This window comes from Rhipicephalus microplus, chromosome X (genome assembly GCF_043290135.1).
Source record: "Rhipicephalus microplus isolate Deutch F79 chromosome X, USDA_Rmic, whole genome shotgun sequence".
Classification (NCBI taxonomy): domain Eukaryota; kingdom Metazoa; phylum Arthropoda; class Arachnida; order Ixodida; family Ixodidae; genus Rhipicephalus; species Rhipicephalus microplus.
Window position 1 is genome coordinate 411,712,850 of NC_134710.1, and position 23,928 is coordinate 411,736,777.

The 23,928-nt window shown below is 42.2% G+C and overlaps 1 protein-coding gene across 9 annotated transcripts in view; it reads left to right on the top strand.

Annotated features, from left to right (window-relative positions):
- Uck (Uridine-cytidine kinase) overlaps window positions 1-23,928 on the top strand; it is a 104,080-nt gene that overhangs the window by 59,142 nt on the left and 21,010 nt on the right. For 7 of the 9 annotated variants that reach the window (XM_075880274.1, XM_037413280.2, XM_037413283.2 and 4 more), the window contains 2 exons: window positions 9,640-9,736; window positions 21,157-21,302. In XM_075880274.1, the coding sequence (XP_075736389.1) occupies window positions 9,640-9,736; window positions 21,157-21,302 (243 nt within the window). Of the gene's footprint in view, window positions 1-9,639; window positions 9,737-14,173; window positions 15,258-21,156; window positions 21,303-23,928 lie in introns of those variants that run through there. The other 2 variants (XM_075880275.1, XM_075880276.1) reach the window with 1 other exon arrangement.

Consider the following 23,928-nt stretch of genomic DNA (forward strand, 5'->3'; position numbering starts at 1 on the left):
TAAAAGTCGCTGTAACCTCTCTCGAACGCATTCACCGAATTGGTAAACCGCGAAATGATAAACCTTGGCCAATCATACTCAGGTTGTACAATTACAACGAAAAAATAGCCATACTAAATAACTGTTTCAAACTAAAAGGCAGCAAAGTTTCCGTGTCACATGACTACTCCCAGGCAACGCAGCACATAAGGAAAAAACTTTGGCAATCCGTATGTTCTGATAACAAGGCCGACAATAAGATAAAACTGGTTCATGATAAACTACATATTAACAACGACATTTATGCGTGGGACGAAGCAAAAGATTGCCGGGTGCTCGTGCGCAAAAGTAAAAAACGAGAACTGAGCACTAAACCGAAAAACACGAAAAAGGCGAACGAATGACTTCCGGATTCTACAAAGCAACAACCGAAAACATTGAGGCTCATTTCCCTTAATATGCGAAGCTTATGCAATAAACAAGGCGAACTGGAACACGTGTTGTTAACATATGACCCGCACATAGCTGTCATCTCCGAAACTTGGCTTTGCCCAGATTTGCCTGATAATTACGTGATTCCGTCTTCATATACGTGCTATCGCAAAGATAGACTTACACGAGGAGGTGGTGTGGCAATTCTTGTGAAGGCGGGCCTTTCATCTGTTTCACTGCCTGCTGTTAACCCTGACCACGAAAGTGTCTTTTGTAAAATAAATATTTCAGGAAACCATATTGTTATTGCGGGAATTTATAGGCCGCCGGGAGCTCCCTGTGAATTTTTACTTGAACTGTATGATCATTTGGCCGTGTATAAGGATCAGAACATTATTGCTGCGGGAGATTTCAACTTACCGCACATAGATTGGTGCTCGATGTCATCAGGGGGCACTGATACAAAGAACTCTGAAATCCTTCTGGATACTTTATTAGCTTACAACCTTACACAGACAGTACTATATCCAACACGGGTGACTAGCACTGCTTCCTCCATTCTAGATTTAATTTTGTGTTCAGCCAGCTTTACTGATCATACCACAGAAATTCACGAGGGAGTCTCGGACCACAAGCTCGTATATTTTTCCTGCAAGCTTCCAAACCGAATCAAGTTAAACAACGCTAAATTTGTAAAAGTAAAAAACTACAACGCAGCAGATAACCCAAACATTGCCCACCATTTAGAAGAAGCATTACTGACATTTCACGATGACGATGTTAACGTCTTATGGGCAAAGTTTAAGTCATGCTGCAATTATTGCATCAATAAGTTTATTCCAGATAAAATGAAAAAAATCAACAAAGCCAATCCTTGGATAACCAGAGAAATTATACATTTAAAACGTAAACTAAAACGGTACCGGAAAAGGAAGAACAAGGATGCCGCCCTCCTTTTTAAGCTAAGTTCTAAGTTGAAATCTAAACTACGAGAAGCTAAAGAGCACTTCTATTCAACCACCCTTGGGCGCTTTGCTACTGAATCCCCTCACAAATTCTGGCAATTTTTATCAAACAAGGACTCAAGAAGCGTAGATCAAATAGCTGTTGGTGCTCGCATTGTTACAGATAAAAAAGAAATTGCTGATACGTTCAATTCCTATTTCCAGAGCGTATTCTCAAGGCCAGCCACGCCGGGTAATACGCCTTACGTCAACGATAGCAACCAATATATCCATATTACTGTCGAAGGTGTTACTGAGCTGCTCTTACGATTAGATCCTAAAAAATCCGCAGGACCTGATAACATTCCCACCGCATTTCTCAAAAGATATGCAGAGCTCCTAGCTAGATTCTTGGTACAGTTGTATTCTAAGTCTCTTGAAACTTCTTGCCTCCCACTTGAATGGTTGGTTGCCCGAGTGAAACCAATTTTTAAAAAAGGCTCTGTCACCGATTATTGTAATTACCGACCCATATCTCTCACTTGCACAGTTTGTAAAGTTCTCGAACACGTAATTGCTAAACACCTAAATGATTTTCTTGACAACAATAATCTTCTTACTAACGTACAGCACGGTTTTCGAAGAGGTTTTTCAACTGCAACTCAATTAGTAGTTACCGTTCATGAGATGGCACAGGTACTTGACGAGGGCGGACAGATTGACGCAGTTCTAATAGACTTCTCAAAAGCGTTCGATAGAGTTCCACACTCGAAACTAATAACAAAAATGAAAAACTTAGGCATTCCATCACAAGTCGTCAATTGGGTCATTTCATACCTAACTGGCAGCAAACAGTATGTTGAAATTGACGGTGCCTGTTCTCGTTTTCTTGATGTTTTTTCTGGCGTCCCACAGGGTTCGGTCTTGGCACCGGTTCTATTCAACATTTATATTAATGATCTTGGCCAAATTGTGAAGCCCCCTCTACGCCTTAAGCTGTTTGCAGACGATTGCATCATCTTTAGCCACATAGTGTCTGTCACTGACCAGCACGTTTTTAACCGTGCTTTGCATGCAATAACGGAATGGTGCAATAAATGGGATATGATTATAAATCTCGACAAGACAGTTTACATGTGCATCTCCAATAAGAATAAATCTCACTTCATGTATAGTCTTGGCAATTATCAGATTAAACAAGTGGAGGAACATAAGTACCTGGGGTTAACCTTGACGTCCAGACTTAACTGGTCAACACATATAAATAACATATGTTCCTCCGCGAGAAAAAAGTTAGGATTTCTGAAGCATAAATTAGGTGATGCCCCCTCATCGCTTAGACTCATTGCATACAAATCCATTGTAAGACCCACCCTAGAATACGGAAGCATTGTATGGGATCCCCATACTATCACTAATAAAGAAAAGCTTGAAAAAATTCAGAGATTGGCAGCTCGCTTTATTTATAAACGTTTTAGACGTCGCGACTCCCCTTCAGCTATGTTGGAGCTCGCACACCTAGAGCCATTGGCCAACCGACGTAAAAGTGCCCGCCTAAACTTTCTACACCAGCTATATTTTAATAAATTGGGAATCCAGTCGCAAGATTACATAGCTAATAACCCTAGTCGAGCGTCTCGTCACAAACATAGCCGAAGTATTACACCGTTCTTTGCCCGTACAGACCAATACAAATATTCATTTTTTCCCAGAACTGTTTCCGATTGGAATGTTTTGCCAGAGTGTTCACCCTTGCTGTCATCCAATGTATAATGATTGTATACTTACCTGTTGATTATGTACCCTCACATTCATGTGTCGATCTTGCATCCATACGCATGTCTGCTGGATATGTACATCCCTCTCCTGCTTGGACCTTTCAAGGTTCGCAGTATTGTCCAAATAAATAAATAAATAAATAAAATAAATAAATGATTACCTGTGCATGCTTTACTAACGCTCGAACCCTATGCACAGTGGGACGATGAAGCATGCACGTAAACTTAACTGACGTCTGATAACATTCATACCACTTGTCGTGATAAGGAAACGACGACGAGAGCGAAAACGATGTTGAAACAGCGCACAAACCTATGTGCAGAATTGGTGTTTAACGTCGATTCTTAGTAGTGCGTAAGAAAGATGTGCACACTTCAAAGTTCCTCTTTCAAAAGTCAAGCTGCCCACATCAGTATAGATCGTGCTCTTTCTCAAATAAACGTGCACTGGTTCCGTAATATTTCGTGTTTGTTTTTTTGTACTTATTAGAGCATAATGCGGTCATGAATGTATACGCAGTAAAGATAGGTGACTCACTTGTTTGCATTTATTATTTTTGCCCAAATTTTTAATACTTTCACTATACTGACTTTTCAAAATAATGAATAAATTTTAGCGGTCTCTTGAGATTGGTTGTATTGAGATTTCACTGTAATAATAATAGGAAGAACAGTCAAAAAAAGGTTGACTCACAAAAATGAAGTGTATTTGGATTATAACAGCCTAAAAAAAAAAACTGAAATTGTCCTGCTTCATGCTACACATGCAGATGAGCAGATATAATTGTATTTGGGCTATAGTGATGTCGGTACATTGTCACCAACCGTTGTGGGCGGCACAGGAGGTGGCCATATCGCACCAAGCATATTAAGCTTTAACATGGACACATCTTCATGTTTTGATGCGCTGCCAGGTAAGACATGGACTTGAAAAAACAAGAAAGAACACAGGTTTATGCACAAACTAACAACTACTTTAGTATTTCGAATATGGACAGACTTGTGTATGTATGAGTCTGATGTATGCATAAGTGATTTCATGTGCATGTCAGTGAAGTGCACGTCCTCTATCGCACTTTTTCAAAAATAAATAACTTTTTTGAAGGAAATCATGTCATCGCATTCAGAACTCTTTCCGTGTGTCGGTGGCATTGTGTGATGCCCTCATATGCTTTCTGTGTTAATTTTTTGTCTACTGTTCTTATCACTGAATTTTCCCCCTTTTCGTGTTGCTTTCATTCTCATACTGTCCAAGCTAGAAATAGAGTAGTTGTTAGTTTGCGCATCACCCTGTCCTGTTCTTCGTTTTTCTTGCTTTGTGTCTTACCTGGCAGCATGTCAAATCATGACGTACTAAATAGCTCATATTTCAGCCTTATTAACCTAAACACAAAAGGTGTGCATAGCATCCCTTAAGATTGGGAAGATGGGTGCAATCCCGATGATACCAGATAGCCACGACGACACGTTGAAGGACTGGGCAGGCCTGGTTGCTCCCGGCCTTGCAAACATCAGTTTATTTACACACAGACACTTATTTACAAACAGAGGCGGGGGCAGCCACTAAACCGACCGCATAGTAAGCACTGGGCTGTATTTACGTCGGCGTTACTTGCTGAGCCCTCCGTATACTCCACACACTGACACCAACTTATCGATGTAGTATCAACCTTGGATCAGAGTCAGCGCTGAGCACGACCTCGTTCCCCGCTTCCCGATCTCGTTCTCGAGAACGAAGTTCCCCTTTTCTTCATTTCTCTCTATTAAATACCTCCGTCTCATCTGAGACCACCTTGTGGGACAAACCTCTTCTCGATGCTCTACCAATGCAGCAAACAACTCTTCTTCCCTCAGAGACGTGTCTCTGCCTCTGCGTTCCCACACTTTGCTAACCTCATCCTCCAAGAAATCAGGTAACGAACTCCGTTATTTCGTCAACGTGCACTTAAAAAATACTTTCGTGCGACAACAAGCCTGTCTAGTCAGCCAATCGCTGTCTGGAGTTAGTACACACTATGCTGCCGTCTATCCACATGTATTGTGACAGCACGGCGCCAGGTTATCCCTATCGGGAGCAGTGTCGATACAGGGCCCACTTATTTCTCAGTCTAGCTCACTGTGAGAATGCTTCCGCCGTGCGGGTAATTCACCAGCACAAGGTGCGGTGAACAAAAGCTCAAGGGGTTTGGCAACAAAAACGCGTGCAGAGGCGAGCGGCTTAGTCCTCTTTTTCCTTTACATTGGGCTCCGTTTACCGACTGGCCATCCTTCGCGTGCCCCAATCATAACTCCTTCCAACCTAAGAATGTTGTATGAACGCTTGTTGTACATTAATGAACATTCAAACCACATGCTCGCTGCCTGCTTAAATCTAACAAACTTTCTTACTGTTAATTCACAACGTGCTCATTTTGTAGTACTAATGAAAAAAGAAAGAAAAAAATCTCCCACCTGTCTCCTTAAGCTTTCTCTACTGATCCCCGCTAACCAATCGCGGCAAGGCATGGGCACATTTATTAAAAGATCCCTTTATGGGGTGCAAAAAGAAGATGTACTTGTGTAATGCCAAGGCCCAGCGGGTCAGTCGCGCACTAGATGACGTGGAGCGGGTAAGGTAGGTTAGTGGGTTGTGATCAGTCACAATTTTCATTCTGGTGCCAAATAACGAGGTGTCCGACCGACCTAGCAGCCTCACAACAGCGAATGTCTCTCTTTCAATTGCAGACCACTTTGCCTGCTGAGGAGTGAGCTTCTTACTGAGGAAGGCAATAGGTTTCTGATTGCCATCTGTCTTCTGAGCCAAACAAGCTCCTACACCCCTTTCAGAAGCATCAATAGTTAGCACAAACTCCTTGTTCAGGTGAGGAGCACTTAACGAAGGCACAGCCTTCAGGGCCTGCTTAATAGCATTGAAAGCGCTCTTACTTTCTACGCTCCACGGGATGCCGTTAGGTACGCGGTGGTTGGAGAGGTCAGTCAAAAGGCCCACTATCTCTGAGTATGCGGGGATGTATTCCCCGTAATAATTAAAAAGTTTTAGCACACTTCGCAGATCTTGCTTTGTGCATGGTGTTTTCAGTAGCACTATCGCAGTAACCCTATCGGGGTCAGAGGAGTGAGACCCTGAACCAACCACATGTCCCAAGTACTTAACCTTCGTTTGTGCTAGCCGGCACTTTTGCGGGTTATTTATTAGACCTACTTCCGCTATAGTGGTCAACACCGTGTCCAAGTGATGTACATGCGACTCCCAGCTTTCTGAGTAGACTGCTATGTCATCTATGTAGGTGCATGAATAGCCTCTATGCCTTTGAAGTACCTCATTAATAATCCTCTGAAAAGTCGCAGCGGAGTTCTGCAGCCCATACAGCATTACACGCCATGCGTATAGACCACTCGTAGTCTAGTCGCGAGTGCGGTAAGCTTCTGTGAACTCTCTTCGACCAGTATCTTCCAGTATCCTGGCATGTCATGTCAAGTAGCATTATGTAGTTAGCCTTCGCCACTTCATAAAGTAATTCCGCCGTTTTCCCCATTCTGTGATGGAATTCAGTTGGCGGTAGTCAATGCACATTCTCATCGTACCGTCTTTCTTTGCAACGCACACCACCAGGTGCGCAAAGCTGCTTTCAATCGGGTATATCAAGTCCCATTCCTTCAACTCGGATACCTGCACCTGCGAAAAATAATCCACACCTGCTAAAAATAAGGCGTCTTCACTGCAATACAGTAGTGACAAGCAAGCAGCATGTCGCTTGCTTCTCGCTGCATCAGCACATCATGATGCAACTATTTGCCCATTATTTTTAGTAAAATAAACAATAATAGACAGCGTGACAAAACTAGCTATGTTGTGACTGGAAAACATGATGATTGAAGCTTTCGGACTGATTTTCCGAAGTAGGCGTAGCAAGCAAGAACTCCGTCAGCAGTGCAAATGTGGAATTGCTGGATCAACCGGCACTCGAAGGTTCGCATACATCACGAATTCTGCCAGGCTTTCGTTTATTAATTTGTTTATAATCCCAGAAAGAATGGGTAAATCATGACGGGCCGACGTTTCGAGAAGGATGCAACATGCTGCCCGCGCGTCGTCACTATGTTGCAGTAAAGCACGTCTTGTTTTCTGCAGGCGCACATTTTAGTTGATCATGAGACCGTCTATTTTTATGTTTTATTTTTCCTGCTGGTAGTATCTAGGCTGGGGTACTTCATCTACCGCTCAGTAGTATCAATACAGTACATTGCCTAGTGGCTCCTAAGGGTTCTTGTTTTTACGGTTCCACGACGAAATCAGGATCGGGAATCGGTACACTGTACCCAAAGTTGTCGAATTAACCGGACTGGTGTTGACCGTTGCTTCATATTATGAACTCATGGGACTGCTGAAATACATCGAATTTATTGAGATTTTGAAATAACAAAGTTTGAAATAATAAGGTTTTACTGTAATTATGTTAGAAAACGTGTTCACTGCATTTTTACTTCCAAATGATTTGCCTTGATCTCTTACATCTTGTGCTTCTCTTGCAGTATTTAAAAATTACTCGTGGGGCCCCCACCTGTGTACTTGTGATCTTGTAATCACTTTTTGCTTTGAAAGCTATTATGAGATCGCAACGAAGGTCATTTCTGGTGCCATAGTTGTCCGCGGTGACCAGTGTTGGTAACCGCTATCATGTGAAATTTTTAAAAGGTAAACTAAATTATAAAATATATCCAGGATGGAAACGGGTTCGAACCTGGGCCCTCTCTGTGGCAGCCCAGCATTCCACCACAGAGCCATGCTGGCGCTTGAAGTTGTTTTCAATTAGACCATATACGTGTGTTGTGTTGGGAAGGAGTCTTGTTACTATATGTAATATAGCGTGGTAGAAGAGTTAAATAACAACGATGCATCACACGATGAAAATTATGTAAACAGGCATCCTACAATACGAATTGTGTAAACAGGCATTCCAGAATACGAATTGTGTAACCAGTTGGTCGTTGAATGTCTTCAACGCATTGCTAAGGGCTCAAACAAAATTCATCATCATTAGCCACCGCATCGATAAAGTGCACATAAAGCCCTGGAAATTTATGGCGGATACCTCGCTTCTTTGCAGAATGATGAATAACTGTGTAGTAGGTGCTTCCCAACTTGACAAAAATTATTATTTATGATTTTATTGGGATAGCAATTATATGGACACTCTCGGCTGGATTTTGCCAATGTTGACGTGGGCATTGCCGTTACTCAACGTATATATATATTGATCTGTATATATGAAAATGCAATAAAGAAAAAAATCCTGAAAAAAGAATTCAGCACAGAATTGAACTTGGGACCTCTGAAACATGAGTGCGAGGTGTTGACTACTGAGCCACGGAGGAGCGCGTCCCTCAACGTTCAAATGGCAAGCTATTTATATGTACCACTTATCGCTGGTGACGGGCATCTTGGGGACGGGCACACACACACTATCTTGTTTTCAGCGTTACCAGCGAGATGGCGCAAGAGTGCTCGTCGCCACATCGTCACAACGCGTCGGCACGCGTACTTTGCCCCGTGGAGAGGAGGGTGTAGACACTCAGTCGCGTGCCCTTATCTTGTAGTGGGGAGGATCGCATGGTACTTCCCAATTTGACAGAAATTATGATTTTTGGCATAGTGGGAATGTTATAAGCTTGTTTGTATCAGTAGCCCTGTAGCCCTAAGAGGGTCTCTAATGGGCTATAGAAATGCGCTGTGACTGTGCTTTGCTTTCCCTGTAGGCCTGGCAATTTTGGAAAGCAATAAGTTTAAATATGAAATTCAAAATAACGAAGGCAATTATGGTTCGGTGACATCTTGGAAGTTCCTAGACTGCTGACCATTCAGAAGGGCCTGTTTCTATAAGACATAATTTTAATTTTCAGCAGTTTATTTATAAACTGATGAAACAGAGTAATCTAGGATGCAAATTGAAGCTTGCACAATCACTGTGCATGCTTTTCTGTAGGGACCGATTATCGATAAAACGCATCACCAATGTCTAAGTTAAGTTTTTCATCGCTCTAGGCTTTTCCTTGGATATTTCTGTGAAGTTGTGCGACTGTTGTCTCACCACTTAGTTTTAAACCACGTTGAGCTTGCTGGCTTAACTTTCAAAATGTTTTTCAATGTTTTTAGAGTTAAGGCAGCCCTCTCAGCTCGCTTAACTTTTCAATGTTAAATTTTTCAATGTTAAAGATGCTGCTTTGTGCGTCAAAGTGTCTGAGCACTAGTGTGAATTGGGTAAGCACTGAAAGTAATGCAGCTATGTCTGTCACTTGACAGTTGTCGGCCGTCTTGGTTCCTGAGTCACTCCTTTGCTTCCTAAATCACTCATTAATTTCAATTATCTAAAAGTCATTTCCTTTACACTCTCTGCACTTCTAAGTGTCTGTTGGCTTCATTATAACTGTGACAAATACAAATTGAGCCTCTTGCGTCCCTTTTTTTCTTGATGATTACATTTTTTGTGTGATATCTGTATATGCAGATGTGTTTGATGACGAGTTGATGGCATCAACGCTGAGGGACATCTTGCAGGAAAAAGTGGTGCAGCTGCCTGTTTACGATTTCATCACTAGCACACGGTAAGAGCGTCATATAATCAACCACTGAGCTTCAGCTAGGAGGATTCATTTAGGATGTAATGAAAATACTTAACGATCTCGTTTTTTTTACAGCTTCTGTCTAATATTTAACACAACTAGCAGAAAGAAATGCTTCTTGCAAGTATATTTGCCAGCACCATCAAAGGGTCTTTGGAGATAGACAGTTGGTTTGCAGTCCAGCGAAATATATTCTAGGCTTGTGTGACTATCAATTCTTTGTGTTGAAGTAAAGTTTAATTAAATATAATCAGTGTCAGATGATTTTGCAGTGAATAGATTGAATAGTGGCATATGTAAAAAGCCCTTAAGAAAAATGCTGTGTGTTGACAAAGTCATAAAAAAAAAGAAAAATATGGGGTGGGTAAGTTTTTTGCTTGCATGAACAACGATTTATACCTTTTTGTCAGATAATATTCGAAGTCCTGTTGAGACACTTTGATGTATCAACGAAAGTTTAACGTTTATGTAGCTGTAGCAGCGCTGTGTATGTACGCTTCTTGTGGCTTACTGTCCCGCCTAGGTGTGCTGTTTCACGCTCAGTATGTACCATCTGGTCTGTCAACTATCATTAAAGCAGCATAGAAAATTTTTTTACAGCCTCATGCTTTTTCTTCAGTTTATACTTGAAATATTGTATTGGTTTAACTTTGAGAGTGCAGGAGTATTGCTCATGCACCTGTCATTATAATCGCAATGATCATTGTTAAAGCGTGAGCTTAGAACGACGACAAAGGCATAAGAAGACAAGCGTTAAATCTCGCTAGTGCTCATCTTCTTGTCCTTTTGTTGTCTTTCTGAGCTGACGCTATAACAGTCATCATGTTATACTAACTAGACCAAATTACCAAGCTTCTAAGTAATCTCAATGTTGCAAAGGACAATCTTAAGCCCTTTGTGGGTCAGATATTTTTTGCGAAATGTGTTTCCCCATTGTGTATTTTTTTAATTACTGAATTAAATTTTTCAGATAATCTATTTTTAAAAAATTGTATAAAGTATATTTGGGTGATTGTAAAGCAACCAAAAAAAAATGTTTAAAAGAAAGCAGTGTAAACTTTTTTGTGCTCATTTTCTTTGTTGGGCACAGTAATAATGAGAACTAATCAACAATCATGACAAGGAAACTGCTATTGGGGATGTTATTAGAAGTAATTATTACATACATCTGAAGAAAGAAAAGTGGACCAAAAGATAACTTGCCAGTGGCAGGGAGTGAACCTGAGACCTTTGAATAACACATCAAATGAACCTGTGACCTTCGATTAGCTCGTTATTCGAAGGTCACAGGTTCGGTTCCTGTCCACAGCAAGGTACCTTTTCGTCAACGTTTTTTCTTCACATATATATTACAATTACTTTTAATTGCATCCGCAATAGTTCCTTTAGCATCATTGTTTGTTAGTTCTTATTGATATTGCATCTAAAAAAAGTTTTTTGCGTTGTTACATAGGCATATTTTATTCATGAGCAGCAGCTAGATAAATTTGAAAAAAGCCGTACAACTGTTGAGGAATTATCCATTGCAGTAAACGTCTGTGTAGTTTATAGACATAGAAAAATGAATGCGCGAAGTGGCGTCAAGGGGGAACATGGAGAAGAAAAAGCCACTTTTGGTCCATTCAGTGTCTTCTTGCTGTGCAAGTTTTTCAGATGTCACCCGCTCATCAACATACTGAATCAGATTCTAATTTGGCATTTGAGCAGTGATTTGGACGAATCACCACTAAACTCTCTTGTGGCAAATAAATAAGCGCACACTTCCATAGTGGTAATAAACTGCATCGGTGAGCTCATCTAGAATGCATAAGAAAGGTCCTACACAATTGAATGCGCTCTCCTTTTTGGCACTTCGTTCCCCAGCTAGCACGAGTGCTGGCCCCATGCAGGTCAACTTCAGGAAACATGGCCACTGTGGTTTCGCCACCAGGCCTTCTTGTCTGGCACAAGCCTCACGTTAGTTTTCCCTGTGCAAAGATACGTGTTCGAGCCTGCCTGAATAATGCCTTCCCCTTGCGTCACGCTAGCGTACGTCATTGTGCTTTGCCGATTCTCACTGGCCACCTTTGACAGCCCCGCTCTCCTTAGCTTGCTTTGGCCCGGCGAACGAGCGCCGGGCAGACGCTCACAGGCCTGCAGAGAGGTAGACGCATTGCACCAGTAGGTCGCTTCTCATAAGTGTGCTTTATAGGGTAAGCTTCTTGTACAAGCCTACCTCCACAACTTATAATAATCATTCGGCTTATTGCCAACGAAACGGAATCAGTTTATGTGAGTGAGTCCCTGAAAGAATAAATGGAGCTACATCACTTGTGTCAGTCAGGGCCTGCATGGAAACAGGTGTAATCGCTTACTGGGGAGCAATAAATCAGAGAGTAATGAATCAGTCACCTTTGGAAATATTTGGTGCATTGCTGTAGGAAAGCATTAAAAAAAAACTGAGGGGCATTGACACTATAAAATAATTTCATGTACTCCCACAATGTGGCAACACACTCCAGGCAACAGAAATGATTGAAAAAGGCTTGCATTTTTAAACATACGGGCAATGATGTACATGTACAGGTAAATGTACTCTCAAATGGTTCAAAAGGCCAGCAAACAGAACTCTGTTTCTAAGCCCTAGATGGGGCACCAGAGTGGAGTTTGAAAATGAGCTGCTCTCGAAACAGAAAACAGACACTGTCACACCATTGAGGAAAATGCAAGTGTACATTTATGAACATATTTTACATCAAGGCAAGTACAACACACAGGGACCATAACACTCGCAATACAGCATACCACATACGTGGGGGTACCCAAACGTAACTGGACTGGTGCTGTGTTCAGCGGAGCTATTGTCGTATGCAATGCTCCTGTTGGGTGAGCATCGTGCCACACCTCCCAAGTTCGTTGCGTCCGGTGGATTCTCCGAAAAAGCTTTTCTCGTGGTACAGTATCTTTGTGGTCTTTTCCCAATAGAGATGGTTTGAGTAGTGATGTTTATCTAGTGGCCGGAAGGCAAGAAGACAGCAATAATGCTGAATTAAGCTGTTCTTCTGGTGAGGATGAGAACATCCCTGAAGTGAACATTGCGAGTGCTTGTCAATGGGTGAAGCTTATTGTTGACAATCCTCATGCAAAGCCTTCTTAGTGTCCATTTTTGGCCATTCCAAGCGAGGCTTCCATTCGATATTGCCATACAGTCTTCTGGAGTACCTAGAACAGTTTTACCGACAATCAACTCGTTTAGCTTTTGGTTGGCAAAATAAATCACAGTGTCACAGAAAAGCTGAAATGCTTTCATCCCAGTGAGCAATCCCACTTCAGAAAATGTAGGGCAAATATTTTTTTTTCAACTATAAATATTTACTTTTTAGTGCAGCATGACACAAAATCAACAATAAAAAAATTGGCACATATGGTAAGGAAATTTTCAAAAAAATGAAAATGGAACACTCAAAAGGAGATGCTACTCGAAAAAGGCCAGTCTTTTCCATGATTAGATATTTTTTTGTTTTTACTTGCTTTCACAAGTTTAGTGTCGCTACTTTCATGACAAAAAAAATGAAGGTTGTATTTAAGCTTGACGTAGGCTAAAATAGGTGCTTTTAAAGATGCTTTTTAAAAGCATAATATTGCAGTTAAAAACTATAAAGAGCTGATTGTCTAGTGACCCCAGTAGATTGTCACCTGGCTGCTTGCCGTTGCTGTTCACCAAAGATGCAGGCTTAAAAATTACAATGATTTATAAGCTCTCATAATGGAAGAGATCATTTTAAAAGGTATATCTTTGCCACATTGGTGAGTTTTCATTTATATGTTTAAAATGAATTTTTCTAAAATGCAATTGTTGGCATCTTTTTAAGATTGGACATCATATTTTTGGCACTTCTGATGCCTAGATATGGATGAAACTTTGGCAACGTATTCCTTAACATGTGATGAATGCAATTTTTTCCTTTCAAACCTTACATCACTTATTGTAAACCTAAAGTAAGCAATTAGTATGGGCTGAGCATTCTAAGACTTCTCACACTGCACTTTTTCTTGTTCATGAAAATATCTAGGCTGGTGAGAATACTGTAGTGAATTTTAGGTTAGGAGCGAATAGTGATTTTGGGAATTGAATTCGAATAGTATATATGGCATACAAAAAAAAAGGGCATATTTATCATGACGTTATTGACCTCCACAATATTTTTTAAACTGAAATAGGGCCTCTATGCAAATGCAATTTTTTTTTTCATTCAAAGAAAGGGGAAAGAACTTTAAACAGTTAGCAGGATTTGACTTTCAGTATGGTGCAAGTCCTAACATTTTATAATTTGTTATACTTAGAGGGCTGAGTCGTGTGTTATGCTCACAAAAGGTGCGCCCAAAAATTACTATGTCATCCAAGTAACACATACACACTTCCCACTTCAATCCACGCAGAATGTTGTCCATGAAGCGCTCAACGCTGGGCAGAACGGCGGTGACGCCGGAACGATGCCTAGTCACTGCTTGTTCTTCGTGCAGCTCCCCAGATTTTCCCATGGCTTCTTCTGCGACGGTGCTGCCTCATCGTCCATGGTGCCTTTTTTGCAACACGTGGAACCTGCCGATAGAGTGCCTCCGGGCTGCCCCGTCACTCGTCTCGGTGATGGCCATGGCATGTTCTGCGGCTTTTCGAACGGCCTGCCACGTGCTGAACTATTGATTGAGGCCATTGTTGTTAGCCAGTTACTGGTCACCTGCGGACAGCGACGTCTACATGGGAGACTATAAAGGACATCCCGTTAGCACATCCCTTCAGTGGGCAGAACAGCGGTGACGCCGGAACGATGCCTAATCACTGCTTGTTCTTCGTGCAGCTCCTTAGATTTTTCCATGGCTTCTTCTGCGACGGCGCTGCCTCATCGTCCATGGTGCTTTTTTTGTGACACATGGAACCTGCCGATAAGAGTGCCTCCGGACTGCCCCGTCACTCGTCTCGGTGATGGCCATGGCATGTTCTGCGGCTTTTCGAACGGCCTGCCACGTGCTGAACTATTGATTGAGGCCATTGTTGTTAGCCAGTTACTGGTCACCTGCGGACAGCGACGTCTACATGGGAGACTATAAAGGACATCCCGTTAGCACATCCCTTCAGTGGGCAGAACAGCGGTGACGCCGGAACGATGCCTAATCACTGCTTGTTCTTCGTGCAGCTCCTTAGATTTTTCCATGGCTTCTTCTGCGACGGCGCTGCCTCATCGTCCATGGTGCTTTTTTTGTGACACATGGAACCTGCCGATAAGAGTGCCTCCGGACTGCCCCGTCACTTGTCTCGGTGATGGCCATGGCGTGTTCTGCGGCTTTTCGAACGGCCTGCCACGTGCTGAACTATTGATTGAGGCCATTGTTGTTCAGCCAATTACCGGTCACCTGCGGACAGCGACTACATGGGAGACTATAAAGTACATCTCGTCAGCACATTCCTTCAGTGGGCAGAACAGCGGTGTCGCCGGAACGATGCCTAATCACTGCTTGTTCTTCGTGCAGGTATCGTACATCCAGCATGCCTATAGTTATCGATCAGATGACCGCTTTTTGTTACTGCTGTTCTGCCCAAGCAGTCTTGTTGATTTCTGTTTTCGTATGTTGCATTGCTACGATGACCTTCTCTTGAGTGGGGACGTTGAGCTTAACCCTGGGCCTAGGGGGGTGCCTTCAACAAATACATCAAAGGCACAGGGGGCCAATGCCAACAATACGAGTGTCAATCACTCCTCAGACAGTCCCACTCCAGAAACAGCTAATCTCTTCGCGCAATTGTTGGTTGATCAAAAGCAAATTTCTAGTGACATTGCAGATATAAAGGAGTCTTTTAATTCTCGCTTTGATGCCCTTGAAGCGTGCGTATCTTCACTGGAATCTTCTACAGCTGCTGTTGACTGCAGTGCAGTGTACGACAAGCTAAACACTGAAATTGTCTCTCTTAGGCAATCAGTCTGTAAACTCACTTCGAAATCCGACGATTTAGAAAACCGTTCGTGCCGGAACAACATTCTTTTGCATGGTTTACCAGAAACTCACGACGAAAATACTGACTCTTTATTGCATACTGTTTCGCAAATACTAACAGAGCATCTTAAACTAACATGTTCAGATATTGAGCGCTGTCACCGTGTGGGCCGACCACGGGATGGGAGACTGCGTCCTGTTATATTGAAAATTTTTGACTTCAGGGAAAAAATGCGGGTTATGAAAAACGTCACGAAACTGAAAGGTTCTGGTTTTCATATCACTGAGGACTTATCACCAAACGTGCGTGCCTTACGTAAGAAACTGTGGGACGCTACGGGATGTTTTCGTGATAAGGGATGCAGAGTTAAACTACGCTACGATCATGCTTATATTGATGATGTATGCTACATGTGGAACACTGATACAGACACGCTAAAGCGCGTTACCAACAAAGTTGCTAAAAACACTTCTACTTCTACGGCCGGAGCAAGTTCTCGTTGACTGCAGCCATGTAACAGCAGTATAAGTTTTTTGTGTTTGAATGCAAGAAGCATTGTGAACAAGTTTATACCTTTACTCGCTCTTGTATCATCATATTCACCCCATGTAATTGCGATAACAGAGACTTGGTTACACAGCGACGTGTAGGATTCCGAATTTACACCCCCAGGCTATGTAGCAATACAGAATGATCGATCTTGTGGTAAAGGGGGTGGTGTCGCTCTTCTTCGTTCGGACATAAAATTTTCTGTGCTCCCTGATACGCCTAATGTCGAAGTTACTTGGTGTAAGCTATGTTTAAAAGGGCTGTCTATGATTGTTGTGTGTGCTATAGAGCACCTGGTTCTCCAATAAAAACTTTAGAAAAGCTTAGCTTGTTCATGCACGAACAGGACTTCGGCACCTCGGAGATTGTGTTCATGGGGGATTTCAATGCTCCGGGTATTGATTGGCGAACTCTGTGTTGCACCGGCCATGATCTGGCCATTTGTAGGGAACTTTTATCTCTTTCGTTATTCCTTGGTCTTATTCAAATCGTGCAAACACCTACCCGAAACACATCTGTCCTTGATCTGGGCTTCTTAAGTTCTCATCTAGTTGAAACTGGTTTTCATTACGAAGTAATCGATGGCATTTCTGACCACAAAGCTGTGTTCGTTTCAATCCCCTCTCCAATGACTAAAGTACAGCCCAATATTACTCATTTCCCTGACTTTTCTCATGCTGATGACGCGTCAATAACGGACACCCTTGCATTTAATTTTGATTTTTTTCAATCGCTTGGTGTTCGCGAAGACGAAAACGTTGATAAACTGGCTGAAGAATTTGAGTGCATCGTTGAACTATGCATTAATAACTTTGTCCCCCTCAAGTCTAAAAAAAGAAATCCCAAAGTCTCTTGGATGAATCGCACTCTACTGCATACATCATGTCGCGTTCCTCGTTTGCGGCGCCAAAAAAAGACGCAAGATCCTGACAGTATCGTTCGATTTAATAATACCGTGCTGCAACTACGTACCGAATTGCAAAAAGCTAAAGACATTTATTTTCAAGTTGAGCTTCCAAGATTACTTCAATCCAACCCACGCAAATTTTGGACTTCCATATCACCAACTAAAACTGATACCATATCGTTTATGCTAGACGGTAAGGCTATTTCAGACCCACTTGAAATAGCTAAAGCTTTCAATGTCTACTTTCAGTCTGTATTCACGCATGACAACAGTTCTCTCCCAGTATTCAGAAGCCCTAATCCTGAGCTCGCTATTGATGATGTGTTGATTAACGAGAATGGCATCCTTAACATGATACTTAAGTTAGACACAAAAAAGTGCACTGGTCCCGACGACATTCCAAACAGCTTTCTCGTACGATACTCTCTGTGGTGTGCTTGTTATTTGTCAATCATTTTTCGAAAATCCGTATTTTCAAGCACTGTTCCCCAGTCCTGGAAACTAGACAAAGTCTTGCCCTTGCATAAGTGTAGTAACAAGCAACTCCTGTCCAACTACAGACCGATATCACTTACTTCAAATTCCGGTAAACTGCTTGAGCATGTCATTCACAATCATATAACAGAATATCTTGAGTCAAATAACCTACTCTCGAACATTCAACATGGCCTTCATCATGGTTTCAGCACACTAACACAACTGGTCGAATTTGCGCATGACATATCCAGCATTCTTGACATTGGCAATCAGATTGACACGTTATTCATAGACTTTTCCAAGGCCTTCGACACCATTATACACAATAAGCTGCTAAGTAAAATTGATGCTATTTTAAACAATCCTCGATTAACCAACTGGATAGCTAGCTTTAATAAATCTCGATATCAAACTGTCATTCCACTCCACTTCGTCCTCAACTGTCGATGTAACTTCGGGTGTTCCACAGAGATCCGTTCTAGGACCTTTATTATTTTTAATATTTATAAATGACCTTCCAAACAATTTGAAGTCTCAGGTCCGTCTTTATGCCGACGACTGCGTCTTATATCAAGTAATTTCTTCTCCTAGCGATCATGCCTTACTTCAGGATTCCTTCACCAGCTTTTGCACATGGTGCAGGCTTTGGCAGATGCGCATTAAACGTCTTTCACTATGCCTTTCAAGAGGTGTCTGATCCTGTCTTCTTCCAAGCTCTGCGGGCTTATAATCTTGCAAAGCTTAAGAACGTCCTCTATATAAGCAGTGCTCGTTTCTCCTGGAGTCCGAGCTATTTCAGCAAGAGTCCGCTCCGTGCTTTTCTTTTTTTGAGTCGGAGTCACCAAAACACTTCTTCAGTTCTTGAGCAAAAAGAGCCCATGTTGTCAAGGACTTTTCATGGTTTTCATACCGCATCAGGGCGGTGTCCGTGAGAAACAGCGCGACGTTATCCAGTTGATGGATAGAGTTCCAATGGTTGTACCGGCTCACCCTTTTGTAATGCGTTAGCCACGTGTCCACATCTTCTCGTGCCATTCCCGCGAACAGGCGGGGTTCCATGTAGTGATGCCTAGGTGTAGCCAGCGTAGACCTGCACGTAGTTGAGGCAGTTGATTCCTGACCTTCGCTCTGGGCCATGACGACTGTTGTCGGTGGCAGACCGGCAAGACGATAGCTCCGGCGAACTCAGAACAACTGTGGCTCCGTGGTACGTCGACGTGCTGTACCCACCTCCATCACTCTGTTACGTCTACGAGAGGGGTTTATTCAGAGACGACATAATGGTCGACTCGAAGGTATGCAGTGAGCGCGCACCGGAGACCTCTTGCCAAAATCCGAACGTCCTTTTCTTCTGTTACCACCCTGTTCCCCGCTACACAGATGCACATACCTAAATTACATATGTGGTAACAACATGATGAATTGATTTGAGGGTAACATGCGGCACATGTGCGCATTGACATCACAGAAGGCCAACTGCACACACTGTCAACACACACAATTTTTCTCTCTCACTGCCTAGAACTGATAAACTGGAATTCACTTGGGAACAAAGATAGTGAAGGGGTACACACAATGGTCCTTATTTTATTTTTATGTTTGATTCATGTTTGATGCCTGGATGTGTTTTGTGTGTGTGAGTGTGTCATGTGTTTGTGCTCAAATTAAGTTTTTGGAGTTGTAAAGACTTGTTGCACGCTGAAATCGCTAAAAGTGGCGGCATCCCGCCGTAGCCCCAGTAACGACCGAGCACGCCATGTCAAAGTAGGCCAGTAACAGGTACAGTGGCTGTGACGAGTGATTTTTGATCTTGTAGCATCTTTTGCCAACAGAAGAGAGCAATTTTTAGCTAACTTTGAGAATTTATTTGGTTTGCGTGTTCTCGGTAGTCTCGACTACCGATCGGCAGCGTTTTTTGTCCATGCTCAATAAGCGTTGCAGGTCCCCTTTAAACTTGAGGGGGGGCTTCGTGACAGAGCGAATTACTTTTGAATAGATGCTTTCACGGCTTAGCACCCTTACACTGCAGTGAAACCATCTTTACAGGGGGTTAATGCGGACTAATATACACTTATTCGTTCATTGCGAATACTTCAAAATTTTCAATAATTTAAATTTGAATTGAAGCGAATTCGACTACTCTACTATTTGTTCGAATTTTCGAAGCATTTGAATATTTGCACAAGCCTAAAAGTATCCTGCACACACTTTCTGGTAGTTATTTACGTTCTACAGTCAATACGATCCATTATGGTTCATATACATAAAATCTTGATGGCAGAAAAAGTGTGCCAAAAAAGAGCTACTTTTACGCAGTGTCATGGTACAAAATCGAAAGTACGCAAGTGTCTCTAAAACTTTTTAGGTATTTGAAATCATCATAAAAACCTACGTAAACAGCGAAAATTTCATTGCCCTAAGCGATAGATTAAAGAAACAGTTTTTTTAGTAGTATCTGCCCTTATTAAGGAGAAACACCAGGTGGTCAAAACTTCTAGAGCCCTCTATTGTGACGGCGCTCATAATCATATGATGGTTTTGGCATGTAAAATCTTGGTAATTGCTGCATCAATCATGCATCATAATTACTCAGTAATTATGATGCACTAAAAAAACAAAACTGCATTATGACACTTTGACAATAAGCAGATCACCACGAGGCAAAGGGCGTGTCTAATAATTTTATTGCTGATGGAAAGAAAACAGAAATTTTGAAGGAGGTAGATGATGTCTTATAATTGGAACTAGTTTTGGTACTGTAAAAAGTCCTCTGTAAACTGTTGTGAAGGGAGGTTTGGTAGGCTGCGTGGGTAGACGTTTTTTTGTTTTGGTGCCCCTTCCACTGAGGAGCGTTTCGTTGCTGTGACAGATGTGACCACTTCCCTCTGTCGATTTAATCTTAAAAACTTAATCTACTTGTTCCTAAAGTTAGAACTAATTATGGGAGATTTACCATTCTATTTTCAGGCATTTCACTCTGGAACTCATTACTATTGGATATCAAGTCATCTTCATTTTTATCATTCAAATGAAAAACTAAGGATCATTTTATTAACACTCTGTCGCACGCATAGAATATATCCCATTCTTTTCCCTACCGAACATTTCCAAATTTACTTTTGCCAATTGTTAAGTGTTTTAACTTTGCCTAGTATGAATTTTGTCTATGTTTGCTGCCTTTTTGCGTTGCTAGCTGCAAGTGAGAATAATCCTTGTCTGGATTTATGTGCAAATTATTATATTTTGCTTCTTCAATCTGTCTATAATTGTGATTATCATATAGACATTTTAAAAATTATTTGTTCCCATTGATATTGACACACTTCACCTTGTTTAATTTACTTAACTCACTGTTTGCCGAGATTAGTATAACCCCTATTTATTTTCTGTTTAGAGGTCTCCCCAACAGTTTTCACTTCGGGATTTCTGAATCTATTTATGTCTACTTTGTGTTTATTTATTGAAATAAATATTTATTGAAATATTGAAATATTATAGGCTCAGGGATCAGTGGATCAGCATTGCGCCTGCGGACGTGGTCCTGGTGGAAGGAGTGCTGCTGTTCTACTTCCCGCACCTGCGCGACATGTTCCACATGAAGCTCTTCGTGGATACTGACCCTGACACACGGCTCGCACGCAGAGGTGCCTTTGCTGTTCTGCCTCCATGCTGTCTAGTGCATGTTTTGCCTCGCCACATATGCATAAAACTTTTAGGGGCGAAGCTCCTTATGGCGTGGCTCATGCGTCTCTCGTTGACGTTGTGCGTAACAGCTTCTCATTAGTTCTTGAACCGGTCATAGAGGACGGTAGTGATGTCACACGTACGGATGGAGAGACGATCGTGCGACTTCGATCGCGTGTTCTTCGGCAGCACCGTACGCCAAGGGCCGCTCTAAAGTACAATAAATGCGCCGTTTTTGGTGCGTGTGCATTCAGAGGCTCGGCGGCATTCGATGGACAAGGCACGGAAGCACAGACGAATTCACGGATGCTTTGCCCGTGGATTCATTTCGTGGATATGCTGTGATTTTTTTTGGAAGGCCATTGTGCAGTTGCGAGAGGTTCACATTTTTAGTCCGCGCTAAACCTCTAAAGAGAGTCATGCATAGAACACTCTCTAAAACACTAGAGTATTTGCTATCTGACATTGTGTATAACACGCATCTGTGCATAGCACAACATGCTATGTGTACACTACAGTAAACCATCGTGATGACGAAATCAATGGGACAGCAAAACAATTTCTTATAAGCAATAATTTGATATTTGTGACTTCCCCATAAAAGCTCAGCAAGTACAGCTAAATTAGCCATGACAACTTCGCAGAAGTGGTATTCAGTGAAACAAACTTTCATTTACACACAAAAAAAAGTCAGTCGAGTAGCTTTGTTCGGTGCTTTGGCTTGGCTTGAGGAGGACCTGCTCCAGTTTGTTCAGGGCAAATTATAACGTCGTGGTCACCACCCATGCACTCCACTCTATTTCGCTACAAACAAAGGCTGTCCTGCGTTTGTGCCACTGTTTGTATATCGCGAGACTGTTTGTATAGCTGCTCATCATCTTCATTGAGGCTTCCAAGCAAGCTGACTTCAGTAGACTCTCGGTAAATGGAACCTGAAAGGACCGGGAAAATATGTTTCATTTAACAGAAGTTCCGTTTACTGAGAGGTGAACATAGGTGCAGAATACAAGCCCAAAACCAAGCATTGCAAAGGCAGTAGTTTCGTTCAACAGATTTTTGTTTATTAAGAGTCTACAGTATTTTGGCATCAGTAGATGGGGAAACGAAGTTTCTTCCATATCTCTGCCAGTGATGCTGTTCACAGCTTCGCAGATATCATCACAGTCCTCACAGTCATTATCAGTGTGCCGTAAGGCACACTGATGATGACATAAGGGATTGCTACCACCTTCGAGCTAGAATCAGTCTGCCCACTCGTTTTCCAAAATAGTTCCGTTCCCTGTTTCAAGCTTTTTAATAGCCTGATACCTACAGACACAGACAATGGGTACCCTGCATCCTTATGTACACGGGCCATCGCACTGAATAAAAAAAGTAGCTGGAAGTTACAATGTAAAGGTCGTGTTTTTGGCAGAAAACAAAACTGGAGGAGTGTGCCCGTTAGTTAACCTGGAATGAAACAAACTGAGCAGTGTTCAAATGGAATGTAGCATTAAATACAAGATCCAGTTTGTAAATGTGCAAATAATGTGGTGTGTAGTGTACCGCTGACATGTGGTCGTGTGTATGTAGGGCAGACGGACGGATGTATATTACCGTAACACAAGTCTAAGGGAGGATATGTCGAGTCTGAAGGGTCGCCCTAATGCAAGCTCACTTAACACTGCATTGCAATGAGTGCACATGTTAGCTTTATTTTAACAACCTTACCTCGGAATATAGGCATCGACACCAAACTTCGAGAGAAATGATAGAGGTCTATCTCATTTGCAAGCTGAAAGAAAAGTGTGTTAGTCAGCCTTCGGTTGCCTTGCTTGAGAAGGAAATTTCACTTTTGTCTGTTAGTCAGTGAGCATCTCATCATAAGTTGTGCCATGTGCGCAGTTCAAATGTCTTTTTGTGACCAGATTGTGCATATCTGAGGGTTATTAAGTGAACGTTTTTGAAAACAAACCCAGTTGTTGGATTGTGCCTGTTTATGTGCCTCTTCTGTGGCTCTGTGTGCCTGCGCAAATATTTCAAAATGAATGGCGTCCTTATTCTTCAGAATAGTTGGTGATGTTCACGGCGATATTCCAAATTGTCTTACAATTTAAGGCTTCTGCCGGCCTTCTTTTTCCACCTCACGTATCAGTGGAACTTACTGCTCCAATGTCGGACACTTCTGTGTGGGCACCGGCGGAGCCATGTTCACTTGACGGCAACTACAACGGACTCCCAATAAACAAAACTCACTTAAACGAAAATGCCTCATTAACGCAACTAAACGGGCTCATATGGCTGGATTTCTGTGTGTTGTGCAGTAAAATTCATCGGTTAATCGAAACTGTGCTTATGGGTCACCTACGGTTAAACGGCACAAACTCTAAACACAGCCTAGACTCGCTATGCCGAAGGTAGTCTCACAACCATGGCAACACCTCGAGATCAAGACAAGCCAATCCAGTAGCCATTCTCACTTATGGCTGTGCAAGCCGAGTCGGCGAGTCAATTGTGAGTTAAGCCTATTTGTGCGGTTAAGTGTGGTGGATCACGGTGTTATTTCAGCCCGATGGAAAGGAAGGGGCCGCACCATGCACTCTCGCT